Source organism: Xiphias gladius, chromosome 13 (assembly GCF_016859285.1).
Source record: "Xiphias gladius isolate SHS-SW01 ecotype Sanya breed wild chromosome 13, ASM1685928v1, whole genome shotgun sequence".
Lineage (NCBI taxonomy): Eukaryota > Metazoa > Chordata > Actinopteri > Istiophoriformes > Xiphiidae > Xiphias > Xiphias gladius.
In genome coordinates, this window is record NC_053412.1 from 12,908,160 (window position 1) to 12,930,717 (window position 22,558).

Below are 22,558 nucleotides of genomic sequence, written 5' to 3' on the forward strand. Positions count from 1 at the left end.
AACCAGCTCGGTGCTCTGATCATGTTTGACCTTCAGCATCACAACCTGATCTTTGCACTCCGACGGCTGTAGGTACACACCGAGTTGGGCAGGGCCCGGCTTGAAACAAAATTCAAGCAAGGCGGTACAGAGTCCACGTTTACGAACCTGTGAACCAAATCTAGACCTCGGTTTGCCGTTTACAGTGAGAGCTGACTGGGAACCGGTTAGCAGTGAACCGGCCCCCCCGCTGGCCGGTGTTGTGTCTGTGGGAAACGCGGGCCAGGGCTATGACGTGTGCGGCGTGTCAGACCCGGGTCCGCTCGCCCCCTCCTTCCCAAGCGCCAGCCTTTGCTCACAGTTCGGTTTTTTGTTTGTTTTTCTCACTCCGCCACCATCACAGCCACCCCCCCTTCTGTCCCTCCCCTTTTCTTTCCCACACTGCCACTGTAACGCTGATTTCCCTTACGTCTTGCTAAAAAAAAAACAAAAACGCGTTTTGTTGTCAAACGTGTCCGGAAGGGCCTCCTCCGGCTCGCAGAGGCCCTTGAGCACGGAGAGTCCGGCGAACCCGAATACCACACCTGCGGACTATGCAGGCGACGGGGTGTGCGAGTCAGATCCCAACCCACCTACTGTTTTTCTAAAAAAGATTCACGACTTGACGAGGGACAGAGTTCATCAGATTTGACCGGCGAGTAGCCTGGCGAGCTCCCAATTTGGCACCGCTCCGACCGGAAGGTTGCCAAGCTCCGATCGGCGCCCGGAAGCCCGACGGGGGAAGCTGCGCTCGCGTTGCCGCGGTGGTTGGAGTGCGGCTACGTTGACGGTGCCCTGGCCCCTCCTCCTGTATATGTCATCGCTACTTGACTGTGCCTGCAACGGTGGGATGGGAATGTACTGGGTTTGTAAATATAGAGGCGCACTGTGTTTGTATCATCAGCTGACAAAGATATGTATCTGAGTGAGTCAATAATTGTACCATATAATATCCCCCTCCCTCCCCCCAGCCCTCTCCCCGTTCCTCAGCTGAGTACTGTGAATTACTACGTCTCATTATTGTGAATAATTATGTATTTATTTATCAGACGGGAGTGTAATTGGGTCCTCGGAGAATTTTAAATCGATAACAGATCACGTCGTCCATCTCAGGTTGTAGTGAACAGGAATACAAAACAAGACGAAGTTACTTCTCAGCGCACGCTGGACAGGTCGACGCCGCCGCCGCCGCCGCCGCGAGGGCCCCGCCGACAGCCGCTGGTCCTGTAGCCTCCCGCGGTGTCAACCCGCGGCAGAGCAGACGCGGCGGGACGCGCGGCTGTCGCTTGTTCCAGCGACCCGGGTCGAAGTAGCCACCCGGTTGCGAAAAGCGGTCGCGCTACGAATGTCTGTTTTTGCGAGAAATGAAGAGTTCTGTTCCAAAATGAGATATCCACTCGCTGGGGAAAAAAAAAAAACAACAATCACATCTGCAGCGACACGTTCTTATTTATCGTTTTCAGACACGTTTACAAAAAAAAAAAGAAAGTTGTTTGAAGGAGCAGATTCATATATGTCGAAATACACATTTATTTTCAACTTTTTTTTTTTCAAAGTGGATGAAAACAGCATTTTGGAATGAGAACCCAAGAAAACTCAACACGATGATTCTTTGTTTGCTTGTTCAGTTTATTGGAAACAGAACTGCCAAGTTTTCATCTGTTAAACTCCTCCAGTGAAATAAAAAGGCATAGTTGAATTAAATTAAGCATTTGTGATTGACTTGAGAAATACATTCTTTTTTTTTTTTTTTTTCTTCAAGTGTGTAAATCAACATCAGAAATGCATCAGGAACAACAACAAAAAAGAAAAAAAAACATTCGATGAAGTGGGGGGGGGGTTTAAAGCTTTGAGGAAGCCAGCTTTGCACCTTTCCTTCTGCACTAAACCAACACGTAAACATTCAGCCAAATGTCAGTCCTGGTAGCCCCCCCCCCCCTCACAGATAAATATAATCAGCGGGAATGAAATGCACATTAGAAATCCACTCCAATGAGGTGGTAACAGCTCTCCGGTGTTGCTTCTTTTCCCATCAAACTACAATATATCCCCCAAATCCCTCTTTGCATTCTCAAACATACACAACACACAGAGCTAAAAAATATTGCGTACAGTGTTATTTAATAGTGTTACTTTAGATATCTTTACAGTGTACTGCAAAAACAAAGACATCTGATTTTTCAAACAGTGACAGTGATATAATCTGAAAATAAATACACTTTGCTGCAGCTTAGGTCCCGTTATTTGTAGCTTTGTTGGACTTAAAACAACCCACTCAAAATAACAAGATCCCTTTGTCCTATTTTAAAACTTCCTTCAAGAGAACACGATTACAAAACAAACGTCTCATCCCTCGCACATTTTTTTTTCTTGGCCTTGGACTTGTGATTGTGAAACCGGAACGACAGATGGGACGGGAGAGGATTTCAGAACATCACCCCGTTTTTAACTTGCAGTACGTTCGTCCCAGCGGAGTCGGGGGATGAAGTTAAGTCCGTCAGCAAAAGGCCGCTGGCATCGCAAAAGCCGCAGAGAAGAGTTTGGACATTTTGGATTTCCACCGTGCCAGTGACCTGACCCCCCTCGTCGGCCCTCTCCGGGGACCAGATGCCTCACAGTTCATCGCAGGCTTTCGGCCACTGGACCGAGTCCCTCGCGGAGCATTTCAACACAGGGGATCGACAGAGCATCGCCATCATTCATCAAACTGGTGGAGTTTCCAAGATGAAAAGTTTCTCCGGGGGGGTGTGTCTGTATCGCGGGGTGAGCTAAGTGTATGAGCCTGGTATGTTCGGGTTTGACCTCCCAGTATCGTGAGGCCTATTTAGTAGATGACCTTTCCCCAGAGCAGGTTCAGTTCAGAGCATCAGATCAAAACATCTTTTAAACGACAGCGAGTCCACTCTGGGTTTAAAAAACCGGGCTTGATGATCGGAGCTGCGTGTGACCCGTGGTTCAGTTTCGGGATTTTTTGACGGTCTTAGTTCTTTTACACTCTAGTTCCATTACTGCACCTCGGGATAAAAGGAGGCCACGTTGTTGGTACTAAATCTTTACAGGCTCGAGTGGATTGTAACGGTAAATAAAAAGTATACCCGCAGACAGCTCGGAATAGAAAAGAAACATCCATACGTTGTGGATGAGCTCGGTCAGAAAGAGACCTTATCAGATATTCATTTCTTTATCGCTTTCTGCAGAGGCTGCTTTACTTTTAGCTGTTTTTGTAAGTGCGTCACGAGAGTCTACAGGTAGCAGCTCCGGGAGGCCGTGCCTAGGCGTAGCCGAGCGTGGAGCTAAATGCTAACATCAGCATGCTAACACGTTCGTACTGACAATGCTAACATGCTGCTTTTCAGCAGGTAATGTTGACCATGTTCAACGCCTTATTTTAGCATATTAGCACGCTAACCTTTGCTGGCTAGCACTAGACAAAAAGTACAGCTGAGGCTGATGGGAATGTAATAGTAAGGCCTATATAATAATTCCTACACTTACTTACAGCCCTACTTTTAATATTTGGAGATTACTTCTTCTTCTTATTCTACCGTAGCTGTGTCGTTATATAGTGTTTGTTCACCCTGCAGGATAAAGCTTTGCTGCGTCGGTGACCACATTTTCCCCAACGGAATCACCCTTTAAGCCCGCGTCGTGTTACATACGCCACTCGTGGGGTCCCGGTCGGGCTGCATGTAATGCAGAACTCTGGCTCTTTCCCCCTGAGCACACTCATAGGTGGACTGGAGGACCCGGAGTTAACGGAGCTGACTGGTGGGGAGGCTAAACAGAACCTGCTTTGTGATACAGGCCTTTGGTGCAGTTCTTCTTTGTGTGTGCAAATCCAGGCTCAGTAACAGGCACAGGGTCCCATCTTGTCTCATACAAACACTGTGTCCAACACACACACACACACACACACACACACACACACACACACACACATATATATATATATATATAGATATATATATATATATATAGATATATATATATAGATATATATATATATATACACACACACATTTATACATATATGCTCTTCGTTCATATGTGACAATCATGTGCTACTACATATAAACGTTAGAGAGTAAATAGATTGTTTTCCCTTGTGATGTGTACACACAGCAAACTGACACACCCAAACGAGGCAAACATGAATCAAAGACAGAAAAGCAGGCAACGCTGTCCAAAGCACAACCGTAACCCAAACATTCTGTCCGCCCGACAGGAGCTGCAGTCACTAGCAGTGAAAACTAACACAGAGCACATGAGGTTTGCTGTGTGCACGTGAGTCATTGGCGTCTTGTGTTGTGTTAACAGTCTAGTTCAAAGCTGCAGAGAGCAGCTGTGAGCTGCAGAGGAGGAGAGTTTAACAATCGTCAGTGGAAAATGTCGTCGTCCAATGTAACACAAATATGAGTATTTTTAAACCAGGTCATGTACACATCTCTTCTTTGTAACAGAAATGCAGGTGCATGTGTGTTCATAATGTCTGTGTGTGTGTTTCACTGTTAGTGTGAGATCATTTACGTGGTTGTTGACATGATAAGTTGCTGAAATCCAGAACCTTGGAGAGAAATCACACACACACAGACACACAGACACACACACACACACACACACACACACACAGAACTTCAGGCATTGAGCAGCTCATCCGCGGAGCGTCCAATGGCGTCTGGGTTGGAGAGAGGATCCAGGTCTGCAAACAGGTTGAACCAGGCGGACATGTCTTTGGATCCACCTGGAGCAGCTGTGCGCGTACACGCACACACACAAGCACACACACACACCATTATGGGAAAAGTTAGGTTTAGGTCTGTACAATAAAATAACACAGCCAATGTCATATATTTAATAAGTAAAACTATCGTTTAGCATCATCCCTTCAAAAAAACTGATCAAGACTGGGACACAGACTGAGAGAGACCTTACCATTGGCTGCTGGACTTGGAGCCAACTGAGCTGATTGCTTCTGACCAGGAGAAGGCTGCAGGGGTGGAGCTTGGAACATAGGTGGGGTTGACCAGCCTAAAAGACAAAGCAGGGTGGGAGGAATTATAAAAAACCCGGTTATTCTTTATGCTGATGCTTCTGTATCACAAAGAGCAACCAGTCAGCGTGGTGCAGTGAGCTCATCCCTCCAGAAGAGTGCAGTGTGTCTAACCTGTGGCACTCAGGCTGTGATCCAGCAGCTGGGAGGGCAGGAAGCCTGTGGGGCTCGGAGGGTTAGAGGGCAGACACGCTGCTTGCCCACTGCTCACTGCCCCTGTGACTGCAGGAGGGACTGCGGGAGGGCCTCTGGGGGGGTCAAACATCCCGAAAGCATCCTGCCACTCTTTGCTGAACTCATCGTTTGCCCCTGGACCGGGGCTGAGGAGGTCCTTGAGGAAGGCCATGTCGCCCTTCTCACTGTCCTCCTCCTCTGGTCTCAGCCCTGTCCCTGCAGGGTCGGGTTGACCACCTGAGAGCAGACCACAACCTAGAGGTGGGAGGGGGAACGAAAAGAGGGGTGCTTTATAAGACCAGAGGCAGCTGATTCTGGAGAGGCCAAATGTGACTGAGCACCAGTTGGTTACAGATCAGGATCTAAGCAGCGATAGAGACAGTTAACAAAGGTAAAGTTTGACCTTGAGAAAGAGAAAATTACAAGAGAAAAGACGGCTGAAATGACTAAAAAGCACTTAAAAAATTTCTTCGTGCACTCAGCAGTAGTTTCCGCATCGGAAAATCCAAGGCTCAAAAAACTGCCCTGATGTATTTTCAGTGGATATATACTTTGTGTCAGGTGAAGAAAATACTGTATAACTATTCATTTTATCACACAACAATATGGCTTTGCAATCTAGAAGACCTTTCTATTGTATTTGCTGACATTTTGCTGGCTTTGCAGAGCAGACTTGCACGACACTGGTGGAAACAATGACATGAACTGCTGGAGTGAGGCCTTCGTCACTGTTATTAGAGAAACCCGTGCTCGTCCTGACACGACGAGGGGAACTGCCTGCTGGGAAAAAAGCTGCATGAATCTGGTTCATTTGAGAACCCGGAAACAAACCAGAGCGCTTTGACGCTAGCAAGTCTCTCCAGACTCAAAGTGGCAGGATTTATTCAGAAAGCAAAACGACGCATGGAGCGCGAGACGGGCCAACTTCTGACAGTGAAAAATCCTAAATGCAGAGGCACGTCTTTCTCCCTACTCCACTGTCAATGTAGTGAGAGAGCGTAAAAACTGGCAAAGTTGAACTTTTCATTTGAAAGATCTGTTCTGGCTTCCAACGCGGGACAAGACAGAAAAAGTTTGTGGAACCACTGCTCTAGACTTTCATCCGGGACAATGTTTGCCAGGAGGGAGTCGCACAGCCAACAACAACATCAGAAGGTGCACACCTGTGCTTTTGTCTCACAGGTGCACATGGAAAATGTAGCTCACAACTAGAATTGCCAATGTCCAAATACACAGAAACATGTTTCTATTCTTTATTTATTTCGGTATTAACTGATGTTCAGTATTTGTTATATGTCGTATTTGTAGAGTGTGCTGTTGATTTGGACCGTGGGAACTACATTTCCCAGGTACACTTGCATGACAAAGCACAGGTGTGCTCGATTAGATGCTGTTAGCCCTTGGCTCGAGGCTTCGCCAGCAATTACTTGTTTCTTTTCTCTGTGTGTAAATTTGGTTATCTTCTTGAAAATGCAGTCGTCATTCAAGGAAATAACACGGAAGACATTCTTTTCTCAGGGTTAGAAATACGGACACACTCACTGTGGTCATTAAACATTCTACAAAAGTACTGGTGAGATTACAATGTTTGGTTAACATAATTAATGAAAGGGATTGACTTGGAACAAACCTACCGGATTATGATATTAACTGACTGAAATATGCAAAAGGTCTCCTTGGAGGAGCCCTACAGTAATTTCCACACCAAAAAATGCTTGTTTACACAGTTAAGCAAGACAGTGGTTTCCTCGTGTACACCAAATTCAGGCTGGTGTTTGTCCAGTTCTTGATTATGCAGCTGGGATTTGGGGTCAAAGTAGTTCATCACAGGGTCAATTGTTTATCTCCTGGCTGTTCATAGATGTGCTCCAGCAGTAGGAACCTACGTCTGGAACAACAATTCACAGTTTTACAGGGTGGTATGTGGCGGACCAGTAACTGGTATGGATTGAAGAATTGAGATACAACGTGTTAATTAGTGAGCTTTAGAGAAGGGGGTCGACCAGGCCAATTCTAACGCTAATTATCTGTAATTATGAGACCGATAACCAATATTTGGAACCGATACACATTTGCAGTAAAAATGAAAATCTCTGTGTCATAATTCATATTAACACAAACTCCAACACAAAACTACAGCTACATAAAGTCTATTTACACCTGCCGCAGCGTCCAGGTGTTTCTATTATTTTGTCCACCCCACTTATAACCAATGAAGGTAGGCTAAATAACAGAAACACCTCCCTGTAATGCAAGTCAGTTCAACAGCTCCACATACTACACCCTCCAAAATAATCACACAGTTGAATCAACAACTCTCTAAAACAATTTCAATAAAAACTGCACGTTATAAGCTTCAGGAATGGAGGATTTATCATAGGACTGTTGCATTAGACTGCATCGGTTTCAGCTAGGTGTTCCAAATAAACTGCCAACTGAGTCTATATTTGTAATTATCAGTTGTAGGCGCAGGCTGCCAAGTGCCTGCGCCTGGAATTTATTGGTTTTCACCGGGGAAAAATACGATGCACATACGCCTGGTAGCGTCAAGATGTTTGTTAATGTAACAGTTTTATGATATACCATTATTATCACCATAGAACAACCCCCCCCCCCCTTCCCCTCTTTTAAAAAAACCCAGAGTACATTTCAACTGACTTACTCTGTACTTTTATCTGAGTACATTTTTACTCTGAGTACATTTTAAGTTATTTTACTTCTACTTGAGTAAAATTTCTTTTAACTAACAGTAGTGAGTGGCCATTCTCGTGCTGACGTGCTTCTTAAGCGTACCGTCTTATTTCCGGTTGCCAGCGTTTCTGTGTTGCCAGTAGCATTGTGGCTGCTCTATCTCAACCCAGCTAATTTTGCTATTTCTTCATTGGCGTGGCTAAGTACCCGCTGTTCATTTAAACTTACCTTAGCTCTGCTCGAGCACTAATTGCTCTAACCTTCTTTTAGCGACTTCCCACTGTTGTTTACACAACATTTAGATCTGCCAGGTACTTTAGCTTAGCAGTGACGGCTTCTCTCTCTCTCCCCCTCTCACTCTCCTGCTCTCTTAGATCAACAAATTAGCTTGTTCATAAGACTGTGATGTTTTTGCAACTTCAGCAACACCTGCTGCCTTAAGGCTCGGACATTCCTTCGACACACAGCCCCACTTATTCACTAGAGCTGCTCCGGTCTGCAAAACGCTAACTTCACTGGAAATTCTGCGTAAATGCAGCTCGGAATATCAAAGAAGTGAGACTCAGAAGTGAAGCAGATGCTCGACTGTTTTTCCTAAATGCCAAAGGTGAAGGAAACAAAGTCTCTTGCACCAGCCAGACAGACATGAATTCAGACCTAAATTGCAGAAGGAAGCAGAGTTGAAATCCCAGGAGTTTGATTTCTGTATCAAACCAAACAAAGTCAATGGGAAAGTGGGAACCAGTGAGGCACCTTGAAGTTAGAATTCACAGGTGGAAGAATTAGTAAACAGTCGGCCGTTTACCGGTGGCAGGCAGCTGAGTGAGGCTGGATTGGAGGCTTCCAAAGCCCCAGGGCTCATTCTGGTCTCCAGCCTGAGAAGGAGACAGGAGCTGGGGCTGGAGTGGGACACTTGTCGGGGCTGGGAGATGTGGCCGTGGCCGATCACAGGCCATGAGCATCAGGTTGTCATCAGAGCCCGCTGACAGTCCTCTCAGATCATGCAGGGCTGACGTGGCTACGGAAGCTTTTTGGTGCACTGAGATCACAGTATCAGAAAGCCAAGGCATCCGGTCCACAGTAAGCAACAGCAATCCCAATGTACACATTTGAACTATTTACACAAGTGCTGGCTTCAGAAAATGCCAAACACTCATTGACAAACCATACACACACTCGCGCACACACTTACCACTGTCGCTGGTTTGGCTCTGTCCTTCACCGCCGTGAGTGGGGTCTAGAAAGGAAAGCACACCCAAAACAATAGAATAAAACTCATGATTTTTAACTTGATGAAAACCAGGTGCGATTAAAGGAAATAGCCAGCCCAGGTAACACAAGCGCTGTTAAAAAGCAGGTTCTGGTAGTACAGGATTTTACACTTCTGGTCAGGTTTTGGTGATTTGCAGGTGTATTTATTTGGCAGGCAACTAGCTAAACACAGATAACATGACAAAAAGTAGTAACAGAAAAAAAAGTCAAAACGGAGTTTTAGCGCATGCTTCCACCTGTGCAGTAGTACTCCCAACAAATCCTTTAAACTACAACACACTGATCAAGCCCTTTGGTGAAATGTGATGGCTAAATGTCCATTTTTATTAGAATTACCCTTTAAAATGCCCAGATTCTTATCCACAGAGTGCAGCAGACTGAGATGGAACTACAGCAGGTCACTAGCTCTGCGTTTGGTTCCATGCTGACTGCTATGACGGTACAGCTACCATTCAGGTGAATAGAATGATTCTTCATTTTGGCGTAAACCTTGTGTTCCTTGCGCGTTAATTCCACCCCCCGCCCCAATCCTCTTGATTGACAGGGATGATTTGAGTCTGTCACAACCAATAATTTCAGAAATGGTGAATTAAACTTAGATTGCTCGTACAGCTCCTCATCCAAGATAGTGCACAGATGAATTCGATCGTTTCCCCTGCTGCATTCATGCAACCACGATGCTGCAAATGGTGGGTTTATTTCTTTCATTCATTCATTCATTCATTCACTCACTCAACACTACTGATATGTTCATATTATGGTGTACTTCCTTACTTTTCCCCACGTAAGTTAACAGGTGGTTCAATAAAGAGGGAAACTGGAAAGTGGAAGAGAAGATAAATTCCTTGTTTTCAATGGCGATGTTCCCCACAGCCCACAGTGTGTGTGTGTGTGTGTGTGTGTGTGTGTCTGCCTGCATGTGCAATATTGTTCTATGTAACAATATGAAAGATACAGCACTATTATAGGTATTATAACATTATAATTATTATAATTAGAACGATGTGATTGGATAGAGCTGACTAGGATGTGTCAGGCAGCTGAGTCATGTTATCTACAATTTTGAATTGTAAATACATTTATTGTTTAAGCCATTCAAGTGGTTTGCCAGCATTTACTTACAGTCTAATGGCTTATGGTAAATGTCATTATGAAATCTGAGCTACTGTCATGTGATATTTTTGTGTATCTATCCAAGATAACCCTGTTTTCTCCATTTTAAATGTTGATCCTCTGCTAATATTTCAAACCCTAACAGAAAATTACAGTACGTCATAATTTCTGAAACGCTCAAAATATAGAGGCCGCGATTTCCCTGGTGGACATTTCATCGTGTGCTTCGGCCTACAGGCGGCAGTACATACCTGTGTCAGAGGCACTTCCTGATGGCTTGTCGTCGTCCAAGGACACCAGACTGAGGAAAAGGGAAGGAGGGAGGAGGGAGGAGGGGAAAAAATGAAAATATGACACAATTAGCTGGTTAGACATGGTTGTGCTATTTTTAGCGATACAGTAGGCTCTATTTGATTCAGAGCTGCTGTTAAACAGAAAAAGCACAGCTTAGGTCTTGATATTCTAAAGCCCTCAACTACCACACAGGTAACTACTGTCACCATACTGTATGAATGTAAGGTGAAAATACAGAGATGGAAAGTGAGTGTGAGTGTGTGTGTGTGTGTGTTTGTGTGTGTGTGTGTGTGTGTGTCTGCCTGCATGTGCAATCTTGTTCTATGTAACAATATGAAAGATACAGCACTATTATAGGTATTATAACATTATAATTATTATAATTAGAACGATGTGATTGGATAGAGCTGACTAGGATGTGTCAGGCAGCTGAGTCATGTTATCTACAATTTTGAATTGTAAATACATTTATTGTTTAAGCCATTCAAGTGGTTTGCCAGCATTTACTTACAGTCTAATGGCTTATGGTAAATGTCATTATGAAATCTGAGCTACTGTCATGTGATATTTTTGTGTATCTATCCAAGATAACCCTGTTTTCTCCATTTTAAATGTTGATCCTCTGCTAATATTTCAAACCCTAACAGAAAATTACAGTACGTCATAATTTCTGAAACGCTCAAAATATAGAGGCCGCGATTTCCCTGGTGGACATTTCATCGTGTGCTTCGGCCTACAGGCGGCAGTACATACCTGTGTCAGAGGCACTTCCTGATGGCTTGTCGTCGTCCAAGGACACCAGACTGAGGAAAAGGGAAGGAGGGAGGAGGGAGGAGGGGAAAAAATGAAAATATGACACAATTAGCTGGTGAGACATGGTTGTGCTATTTTTAGCGATACAGTAGGCTCTATTTGATTCAGAGCTGCTGTTAAACAGAAAAAGCACAGCTTAGGTCTTGATATTCTAAAGCCCTCAACTACCACACAGGTAACTACTGTCACCATACTGTATGAATGTAAGGTGAAAATACAGAGATGGAAAGTGAGTGTGAGTGTGTGTGTGTGTGTGTTTGTGTGCGTGTGTGCGTGCGTGCGTGCGTGTTTTATTGATCACAGCAGAGAGAAGAGAGTAGTGGCAAGAAAACAGAGACAGATGGTATGGCAGAATGTGTGTGTTTTAATACCGGGTTCAGTAACACACATCAGACTCTATATGATTTACTGATGATAAAAGATTTTTCTGGTTATATGAAACAATCTTTTTACTTAAAAACAAAATTCAAGATGTGTGTTCAATGTGTTCTCACTTGTCTGCGTTGCTTTGAACAGCCTGCTCCTTCTTGTCCGCTTGTTTCTGTGAGTCTGTTATCTGCTCCAGCGGATCCCGCAGATCCTATAAGAGGGATGAATGCTGGTACATGTCATTTAGACCCATGTGTTAACACAGAACTTCAGCTTCAAGAAGTTGGATCGCTATGAGTGTGCAGAGTGCGCCTTAAGTTGGAACAACAACAATCGAATCCCCCCTGGACTTGTGTGGCACAGTGGTGTCTCTTCAGTTTGAACTACCTTGAGTGTGGTGAACTGGTATGGTACATGTCCCTGGAAGGCCTCATGGATCTCTGACATGGCGTGGGCCGTCTTCTCCCAGAACTGCAGCAGCGTGGTCTGCCATGACAGGAAAGCATGAATAACATGGACAAACAAGCAGGCAGACAGACTTAAGATACCTGTGTATTAGCAAATCTTTTCAAAATAACAGTTGATTGCAAAATCTGAAAAGTTTAGTTAAGACTTTGTCAGTCTTAATATGAGTGAAGAATTGAATGTTGTAACTGGAACAGATTTCCTTTTAATGATCAGTCTACTAAAGCATTGCAGGTGTCCTGTACAGCTCACTAAATTAACACGTTCTATCTTGTTTTTTTAAAGGTAATATATGTAAGAATGTGAAGCAATTCACATGTATCAGTCACTGTTTTATTGCCAAAGTGTGAACGGATCGTGATGTAACTTAAAAAGACCGTCCCTGACTTTCTCAGTCATTCATAACAGCCTGTGGACTGATTTCTACGTAAAGCACACGGGACGAATTTTCCAGGAAAATCCAAAGGATGCGACATTTATGCTCCCTCCCGAGTGCCTTGCCTCAATGCCTCTATTCCTCTCCCCTACAGTGTCAACAGTGGGAAACACTAGCTAACGTTCGCGCCTACCTACAGAGTGCAAGCATGTGCACAAGTGTGAGCAACAGAAGGCTGACTGCAGTTCACTTAATGGCAACCAGTGTCATTAATAATAGGGGTTTTCTGAATGTTACCCATAGACAGTTAATAAGAAGTTTTTTCAAGGGCTTATATACTGGACTATTTCTTGGCCAGACGCACTGACGACCTTGACTCCCTGCTGGCTGCATGGCAAGGACGTTACTGCAGCAAGCCAAGAAAGAGTCCCGCACACAACCCCCAGTACCCCCACTGCAGTTCACTGAACTCATTGTCATGTTCACCAAACCAGCTTGAGACAACTTTTGCTTTGTGACATGGAGCATTATCATGCTGGAAGAAGCCACTAGAAGATGGTAAACTGTGGCCATAAAGGGATTCACATGGTCAGCAACAATACTCAGACAGGCTGTGGCATTCAAACCATGATTGATTGGTATTAAGGGGTCAAGAAAACACTCCCCACACCATTACACCACCGCCACCAGCCTGGACTGTTGAAACAAGGAAGGTTGGGTCCATGGATTCAAGCTGTTGAGGTCCCTTACCCTACCACCTGTTGCCTCAGCAGAAAACCAGATTCATCAGACCAGGCCAAATTTTTACATTCTTCAACTGTCCAGTTTTGGTGAGACTGTGCCCACCCAAGAGACTGTTGTGACTGAAAATCATAGGTGATCAACAATTTCAGAAATATTCAAACCAGACCGTCTGGCACCAACAATCATGCCACGATCAAGTCACCGGGATCACATTTTCTCTCCATTCTGATGTTTGATGTGAACATTAACTGAAGCTTCTGACCTTTATCTGAGTTTATGCATTGCATTCCTGCCACATGATTGGCTGATTGGATAATTGCATGAATAAACAGGTGTACAGGTGTTCCTAATAAAGTGGTCAGTGAGTATAGGTTAGTACAATACAGTTTTGACAGACACATACCTGATAGGTACAGAGGGAGTGGGAAAGCATGTTGCAGCGACTCGCTCCCAGCATGTCCACCTTCTGACAAACATCATTTTTCAGTTTCTCAAACTGGCTCTTCGTCCCTCTGACCTGGGCTTGGACCTGTCGACAGAAAGACAAAAACCAAGTCAGAAATACAGTATATTACATCATTGAGAGAGAGTACCCGTCCACAGTCTTAAACTCAAGTGAACGTCCTCCTACCTTGCGGAACTTTTCCAGCTGTTTGTAAGTGTCTGGGTCCAGTTCCTGTGATATGTCTTTCATCCAGAGCAGAGCTCCTCTGTACTCTGTGCGGGCCTTCTCCATACGGCTGACTGTCAGCAGTGTGTCGGCGATGGCACGCCGCCTGAATGTCTCCACTTCCTGGTGCAAACGGTGCAGCGGTGGGCAAAGTGCCATCCTTTGGAAAAATAAAAAGACACAGTAAGAGGATGTTGGAGAATATAATCCGTTAAACGACGATATACAGAAAAAAAATGACAATTTCTTTTTTTTCTGGAACGTTTAAGATAATTTGTTATGCATTGTATATTATTTCTTTAGCACATAATCATTGGTTTCATTATTTTTTGTTGCTGCTGACCTCTGCTTGGCGGAGGTGCACAGGGCCTTGCTGGTGGCATCCATCATGTTTCCAGCCTTGGTGCGATCATGTTCGGCCTGGAAGCGCAGAAACAGGCCGAGCTCGTTCTCTTCCTGAGACAAGCCTGTTGCACAAGGAAATGTCGAGGCTTTATTAAATCCTCTGAAGGAAAGATCCCCTTAATCATGGTAGATCACTTTTTAGAATAAGGAGTGAATCGTGTGGTTTCATAATTGACTTCCACATACCATAACTGTGGCAGTAAAAATGCCACTAACACTGTTCCAAGATTATGACTTGAACAAGGAGACCAGGACCATGTTTCCCAAAAGAAACTTAAGGCTAAGATGATCGTAAAATCCCTTTTGTGAAACCATCTTAAGCTTAAGAAGCGTTTCCCAAAACCATTGTACGAGGCTAAAGTTGTTTCCGACATCATTCCATTTACTATATGTTGCACTATTTTTACCGTTCGCCATTTTTATTTGACTGTCCGAAATCTGAGTGTGAAAAATGTATCCACTCAAAATTCCACAATGGAATTAAAAAAAAAGGAAAAAAGTATTGTCCACGGTATGTATGCTACTTTCTGTTCACAGTCCCGAAACGCAGTAGTTCGTAATTCAAAAGATGGGAAACATACAATTGGGCAACTCTACACATGACAGATTTTTCAATTGAGAAGGCATGAAAACAAGTTAGGAAGCAAGCCGAGTGGTTGAAATAGAAAGCCCAAAGTAACTTTGGCTTTTGACCACTCAAGTGGTAGTAGTACGAACTTTACAGGACCTACTGAAAAAAACAAAACAAAAAGCAGACAAAGCTTAAAAAGAAAACTCCAGGGGGTTGGGGGCCGCATCAAAGTAAAGAATTCTCTGTTCTGGATGAAATTCCACTTTACTAAGGTTGTGTCTTCACTTTCCATATCTTCTATATTTTTTATTTCATGTTGTGGGCTTTTAAGCTTTATTAATATGCTGCATCATTCCCAGTGTAAATACATTGTTATCAGGAAACGGGGCCAAGATTTCTCACGGATCTGGGACCAAAACATCTGCTGAACGAATCATAACCACAAAAAAAAAACAAAAAAAAAAAACAGGTTAAACGGCATCTTCTATTTGGGAAAAGTTGGTTAGTCGTACGTCTCCTGTCACTCACGTGTAATCCTGTGCTGGTACTTCTCAATCACCTTCAGCAGCTCTGTGCACGTGGACTGAACCGAGCGGAAGAACTGCAGAGACAGGCCAAATCAGAATACTTTACAAACACAGTTGGTTACTACAACATTTTCATCTAGAGACCTTTTTCTCAAAACAGTTCCATTTTCAACCAACATGTCATTTTGAGATTTTCCTGCCACTGGTGTACACTTTACGTCACTTATTTCAAGGCTTTTTGCAGTGTGCTGTTTTATCCCTCTGCTTCGGCGAGGCAGCACTCTCAATCAGTAAACATATTTTTCTCTCTCTTTGCTATCTGTCGGGTGGTCAGCTGCCCCTTCTCCCATCTGCTAGGCAACACCAGTGACTAAATAATGAGCGTGCGTCATAGCAGCACAGATTTTGAGGCCACTCCAGTCCTGCTGTCTGATAGAAAGGGAAGAGTGGGGGAGGAAGGGGGTGACCTCAGCTTTTAAAGCCTGAAGGGAGGTAGAAAGGCATTAGGCTCAGGACGTGTATGTATGTGTTTTTAAATTTAAATTTGGGTTGAGGCTGGAGTCCGTTGCTTTTATCTGTACTGACTACTTTCAGTTCCAATTCGGCATCTGCTTATATTAACAGTGTGACATTTCTGGCAAATAACAATGGCTGCTGAAGTTCAGTGTCTGTTTTGCAACCTTATCAACTGTACTGATTTTTGTATCTCAGAAGTAGTCACAGAACACAGATGACAGACAACAGCCGTTACTGAATTTGAGCTTAAAGTCTTTGAACCTTTTTATTGCACTTAGGATTATCGGCGCACAAATGATCTTGTCCTCATGTATATTGTCATTTCAGCTTTTTTATCTTATAATCATATCAGTCATATTGAGACTTGTCAACATGGTGAACTGCGTGGGGTCATTAGAAAGAGTGGCCTGTATGCGCATTACACAAGCAAATGGACCAGGACCCTGAAACTGAAGCAGCTAGCTTAGATCTGTGGTTTTTCTCTTATCACATGTCACAACATCCCTGTTAAAAAAAAAAAAAAAAAAAAAATGCCTGAATTATAGTAACTACCCAGTCACAAGAAATAGTCAGGACATTGTTACATGATACATAAACTGCAGCAAAATAATTTTCTCTGATTTAATTTTCAAACTTGTAGTCCTCAGCCCCAACCGACGCTGACTCAAGTGACCTCACATGAGGTCATTTATCAGACCTCACAGAGCTTCCTCTGGAGATACAAAGGCTTTATACAACTTTTGTCACTTCTGCAGTGGCACTCCTCAACACCTGGATACAGACTGTGATGTGTAAAATTGGCGGAGTTCCCCTTTGAGAGACCGCATGATTTTCTTCCAGACAACACAGGTTTAAACCTGCTAGGCTAATGACAGCTAAGCTAATGACAAAGCAACAGCTGCTGCCAGACTTTGTTACCCAGTGGAAACACATTAAGAAGAGTAAGTGCTACCTGCTTGTTCTGGCTGCACCCAGGCAGACCTAAGACTGTAAGAGAGCAAAGGGAGGCCATGATGTGGGGTTACTGATTAACTCTAGAATAAACAGTCACTACCTCCAGTCCGTCTACCTCAGCACCTGTCGGTTACAGATATCTGGCTGCGTGCAGGTTCCTGCTTGTGCACAAAAAACCTTCTTAAATGTTTATTAGTAATATGAGCAATACTGATTGAATCATCAGTTTCATGTTTATCTAGTGGCAACTGCTCTGTCTGTGTCACAGCCAGATGGCGGGGGAAAAACAGAGGCAGGAGATAAACATCCATGTTTTTGCAGTACATACACATTGGTACCCGTCGCTACTTTTACTTTTGCCTCTCTTATCGTGATGTTCTGTCAAAGTTCTTTCCATCATCTAAAGAAAACAACACTGATGAAAATGAAGGATATAAAATGAATCATGATTCAGTACGGATAAATTCCTTTCAACTGGATGATTTAAAATTGTACTAAAGTTTGAAAAATGAAGCAAAAAAATGTTTTTAAAACGGTCGACTCAATCTAATCGGATGTGTCATTCGATAAGCCCACAGGTCGCAAAGCTAAAGACGCTGAGATGAAATTTGAAAATACGCTGAGGCCATGCTGTGTTAAAAACCAGATAAAAACAAGGTTAGCCTCCAAGGCAGAAACGGCTCTAAATCTAATCTGTCCTGGTGATTTTAGTGCTCTGCTGGGTCGCAGAAGGCTCAGAGTCAAGATGAAGTTTGTGAAGGAAACAGAGGAAAGCAAAAATGCAGCAAGACAGATCTTGCTCTTCAAAAATCTGTCTCTGTAGTAGTGGTTCTCTGGCTTTGAAATTTTATTTTTTCATCCTTCAATGCTCTCCCCTATTTTCTCATTCTGTTTCTGTCTCACGGGGTCTGAATCAAGGGACAATGAGAACAGGAGGCCAAGAGAGGCCTGATCTTGTTCCAGAGCAAACAAAAGCCTCACAGCGCATCTCTGTTAGCCTGCTGAAACTCTACCACCTCCCTTAGTCACAGGACCACATAGCCAGACAGCCTGTCACAACTAAATACCAGCCAGGTTTCAGCATATCCAAACTGTCCGCTCTAATTTCTTGCACCGGTGAGAAATAACTTAGAGGTAGAGCCCTGTTGACATCATTTTCACAGCTGTGATGTGGGGTGGGACATCCCACGTATAACTATTAAAACTAGACAGCACAAAAATAGCTATGCAAACAATGGATACCGTGTGCCAACACACTGTCGATGTTCTGAGCTTTTTTTGTATTAACCGTGAAGCTATATAATGTGTGCTCTTTCCAAAACTTCCCACTCATTTTATTTTTAGAAGCACTTGCTGCAGAAATGTTGGTTGGTTTATGTGTATAACACAAAGACTGAGTGTGGAACATACCATTATAGCTCAACAAAATGTGCGGTAACTTCTCTGTAGCTAAATCAGTCCCAACCCAGAAGCAAAGGGCTTGTTTTATCAAACCATTTATACCCAGGTTTTACCTTTTTTTCCCCCTATAAGGTTGGAAAAGACATCATATATCATTTATCAGATTATTTCAACTCTTTATTGAAACTATATGATGTTTACACTGAGGGAGATTCTTAAACAAAGGCTCTATGTTTTTATGGCTGCACCATTCCATCACATGGAAATATTCAAGATGTTTTGTGGGTCATTTCTGACACCTTTCCCCAAAACTTACCCTAACACAGTTGGTACCTTAAGACATTTGAGAGCTCCACTACAATCTTAAATTAAGTTCTGTGGTGGTTTGTATGAACCACGTTTGGCTGCTCAACATGAGTTTTTACTGTCTGAGCCAAGGGTTTTACCAGTGATTATTAAGACTTCTGAATGTAAATAAGTACATTTACTCGAGTACTGTAGTTAAGTACCACAAAACTGAACTTGAGTATTTCTATTGTATGCTTCTTTATAGTTCTACTCTACTATATTTCAGAGGGAAATGTAGTACTTTGTACTCCACTAAACGTATCTGACATCTGGAGTTATTAGTTACTTTGCAGATCAACATTTTGCATTAAAAACATATGATATGGTTATAAAATACAATACACTGTTAAAGATAAAACCAGTCATTTGTCTAAGTGGGGCTCTTTGTCGTGATTCGGATGTCTATTAGTTTTTCGCAGTTCAACCAAAGAGATATATTTTTTTAGATGTTTTCATTTAAATAAGTGTTTGGGGCCCAAAGACATAAGATTATGCAATATATCTAAAAAAGCAAAAACTTGAGAAGTTCAATGAATGGATATAAATCTGTGTGTCCGAACTTTGTTTTTTTCTTCATTTCTTTCCACTTAATCGTCTCAGACCCCTCAGATTTATTTTGTGACCCTTTGGGAGGGCACCGATCCCTAGGTTGGGAACCCCTAGACTAAACTACCTAAATGTAGAGAAAATAGTTAAAAATAGTTCCACCTCGAGCAGCTACAACAGTAAAATGCTGCTTACGCAATGATGCACCAGTAGTAACAATCTCATAATGTCATATATATAATATATCAGTCAAAGGGAACCATTTTACTGCAGCACAAGTATTTTTAATTTTTTTAAATTTGAAGTACATTTAGCTGATAATCTGCACTGAATGCAAGACTTTTACTTATAATGGACTTTTTCTACACAGTTGTATTAGAACATTATTTAATTAAAGGATCGAAGGACCTCTTCCAGCCTTATGAAAAACGTGGCTGTTGTGCAAGCAACAATTCACTTCTTTCTGAATGAAATCTGATTGATTACCCCCCCAACAAAGTTTTTTTTACACGAGTGCTACGTTACACAATGGCGAAAGGTTTTCTCTTTACAAGCACCGCAATAAGTCATACGCGAATGGTCCTGGGAAAAAAATGGAACAGTGCATTTAGTACCATTTATGGTTTGCTGTTGTGCTTTCAACTGAAGCCATGGTTTTGGCAGAATGTAATGCTCCTGCAGGTATTGAATGAAAGAAAAGAAACCAAACATGGTTCCTTGGGAAAGAGTTAATGCTTAGGAAAGGGCCATCACTGGTTGTTAAAAAAAAAAAAAAAAAAAAACACTCAATAATGATATGGCAGAGTGAGTGGGGAGTCTTTCCAGGATGACATCTTTGACTTAAGCATACAACAATAAAGATAATCAGACACGACTCATTTCACCTGTCCAAATGAAGTATAATAGGTTCAGCATTAACATTGGTGGAATAAGAGGTAACATGGACACACAGCTTGTGCTGTAGCAACTCCTGCTGAATGCCCAAAATCATGAAGGTCTTAGAACTTCTCCTGTCCTACCTCGAGCTTGGCATCCAGGTCAGCGTCTGACGCCACCACGTACTCATCCTCCTTCTTGCCCGTGGCTTTGATAAGGACCTGCTTGGTCTTCCAGAACTTCTTCTGCATGCGAGCCATCACCGAGCTGTCCTCGTCGAGCAGAGCTCGGCTGGTGCTAAGCATGTCCCCCGCGAACCTGGAACCAGAGCAGCGGTTCAGTCAGTGGCACTACTAGGATGCAGCCGGGGTTTCTACCTGGCTGTGTTTTATATCACAATAATAGTACGGCTGCAGTTAAAAGTCGTGCAGGTAAATATGAAATTCACACATACCCGTCCATCATTGGATATTTGCCTTTTTCTGTTTTGACAAAAAGAGATGATATATTTAGACAGAGGAGAGGATAGAGAGGAGAGTGAGAAGAAATGGCCCTTAAAATGGAATTAAAGTGTAAAATAACGTTTAAGTCCGTTAGGATTCATATTTCGTCCTTGTTAAAAGGTCCTCGCACAAAAAGACACGACCAGGCATCTTTACTAGACTGAAGGCTGCACACTGTGTTAGCTTGATAAGCTTTTATGCAAAACTGATTGACTGTCCATTAATCGTAGTGTGAGACATACTCACAATGACTGAAATAACAGAAAAACTAACCGCTGCTGGTTTTTCCTGTTGAATTTCGCTGAGATACCAGACACCATCGAGCATGAAAACTGAGCTGACAGCTGTGATAATCGAGTTATAAGCGGTTATCACCGCTTATCGGCGGCTGGGGGGGGGGAAACCCCATCGGCGCTAGAGGCTAAAAGGCTAATCTAGCATGGTTCTTGGAGCGAGGATCAAACATCTGCGACTTCAAGGAGTCCAGAGAATTGAGAGCCAGCCGGCTATCGAGCAGGCGTTGAGTTGCAACAAACGCTGGCTTGAGGACACAGAATGAAAAAGCAACGCGTCAATCTGGCATTCATCAGTATTGTGAAATTAATTAATGACAAGGTATCGAAAAAGAAACAGGCGTAACGGTAGTCGAGAGAACCTGCCAGAAATTGTAAAGGAGCTTGCGCGCTAGCAGCAGTTTTGCTAGTAGCAAGTGTCGCTGCCAAAACCAGCGTAACGTCTCGGGAAGACTTAACTGTACCACTGTACCGGTCCGGTTTGTTTCTTATACTATCATATTTAATTTAGACATCGATTTTTTTTGCTCTACCTTGCTTTCAGTTTTGTTCAGCAGTCCGAGCATCAATGCAGCGCAGGTCGGCTAGCCTCCGAGCCGGACTGCCGTCATCCTCTGAGTCAGAGAAACAGGATATGCAAAGCAGCCGTGGCGCCGTCTGAACACGCGGGGTCGCTGCTGTTCGGGTCACACCGAAAAGATCGTCTAGGCGCGAGGTGCGCCATTCAGCGGGTAATCTGGTACGGCAGACACTTTGCGTCGTGCCTAGAGATGGACCCAAAAACAAAACAAAAACAGTAAAAACGAGTTGAAATTTCCTGCGACCTTTCTGACTTGCATTTGTCTCGAACGGGAGAAAACAGGAAAGATAAACTGACGCCCGTAAGGTTTCGAAGCTGCATTAAAGTGTATGAAATTTGGATATAAAACTACTAATCCGTGTAACATTGCATCGAATACCGCCATACTTGTTCATCCCGACTCTTCGGTGAAGGCACGTAATTCACTTCCACAGCAATTTGCTTTCCAAATTGCCCCCCCCCCCCCCGATAAAACCAACTCAGGTCACCCTACTTCGGTATGGTAATATGACATGAACAGACAGAGTCACAGCTCTTCGTTTCATCACATCTTTGGTCAAACCAGCCCGTCTGGCACCACATGCACCATCCTACAGTTATCCACAGGACAACTTTTTTTTTTTTACTTTAGCCATTTTTTTTTTTTAATGGGGAAGTTGATGAGGTGAATCAGTTACAAATTGTAAATGCAGATTTGTAGATTGTGGATTTAAGGTTTACAGCAATATCATAATAGACAATGAAACGAACCGAGAAAATTACAATATCACAATAAATTTCTTACATCTTAGAGAACAAATTAAATTTAATTACTTTATTACAAGTAAATATAATCATTAATTAAAAAACTATTTAACAGTTATTTTTCCATTGGTCTTTGGATTGTTTGCGTAACCTGATAAATGTAGACTAATGAATTGTAATGTGGGTTCTTGAATTGTATTCAGGCATATTATCATCGCATATTATAAAAAATGTGACATGTAAAA

At 43.1% G+C, this 22,558-nt stretch overlaps 1 protein-coding gene across 4 annotated transcripts; it reads right to left on the minus strand.

The window, feature by feature from the left end:
• Positions 1–3,995: 3,995 nt before the first annotated feature.
• ical1 (islet cell autoantigen 1-like) lies at positions 3,996–21,635 on the minus strand. 4 transcript variants are annotated; one of them, XM_040142522.1, is made up of 15 exons: positions 21,523–21,635; positions 20,648–20,675; positions 20,337–20,511; positions 15,554–15,626; positions 14,393–14,516; positions 14,011–14,209; positions 13,783–13,908; positions 12,182–12,280; positions 11,920–12,005; positions 10,570–10,619; positions 9,126–9,170; positions 8,739–8,972; positions 5,183–5,497; positions 4,951–5,046; positions 3,996–4,768 (listed from the first exon to the last, which is right to left on the minus strand). In XM_040142522.1, exons 2-15 carry the CDS (start codon positions 20,656–20,658, stop codon positions 4,653–4,655), a joined length of 1,749 nt encoding a protein of 582 aa, XP_039998456.1. In that variant the 5' UTR covers positions 20,659–20,675; positions 21,523–21,635; the 3' UTR covers positions 3,996–4,652. The 4 variants fall into 4 exon arrangements, with proteins under 4 accessions (XP_039998456.1, XP_039998455.1, XP_039998458.1 ...); XM_040142521.1 differs by lacking the exon at positions 10,570–10,619 and adding an exon at positions 11,366–11,415; XM_040142524.1 differs by lacking the exon at positions 8,739–8,972.
• Positions 21,636–22,558: the final 923 nt, after the last annotated feature.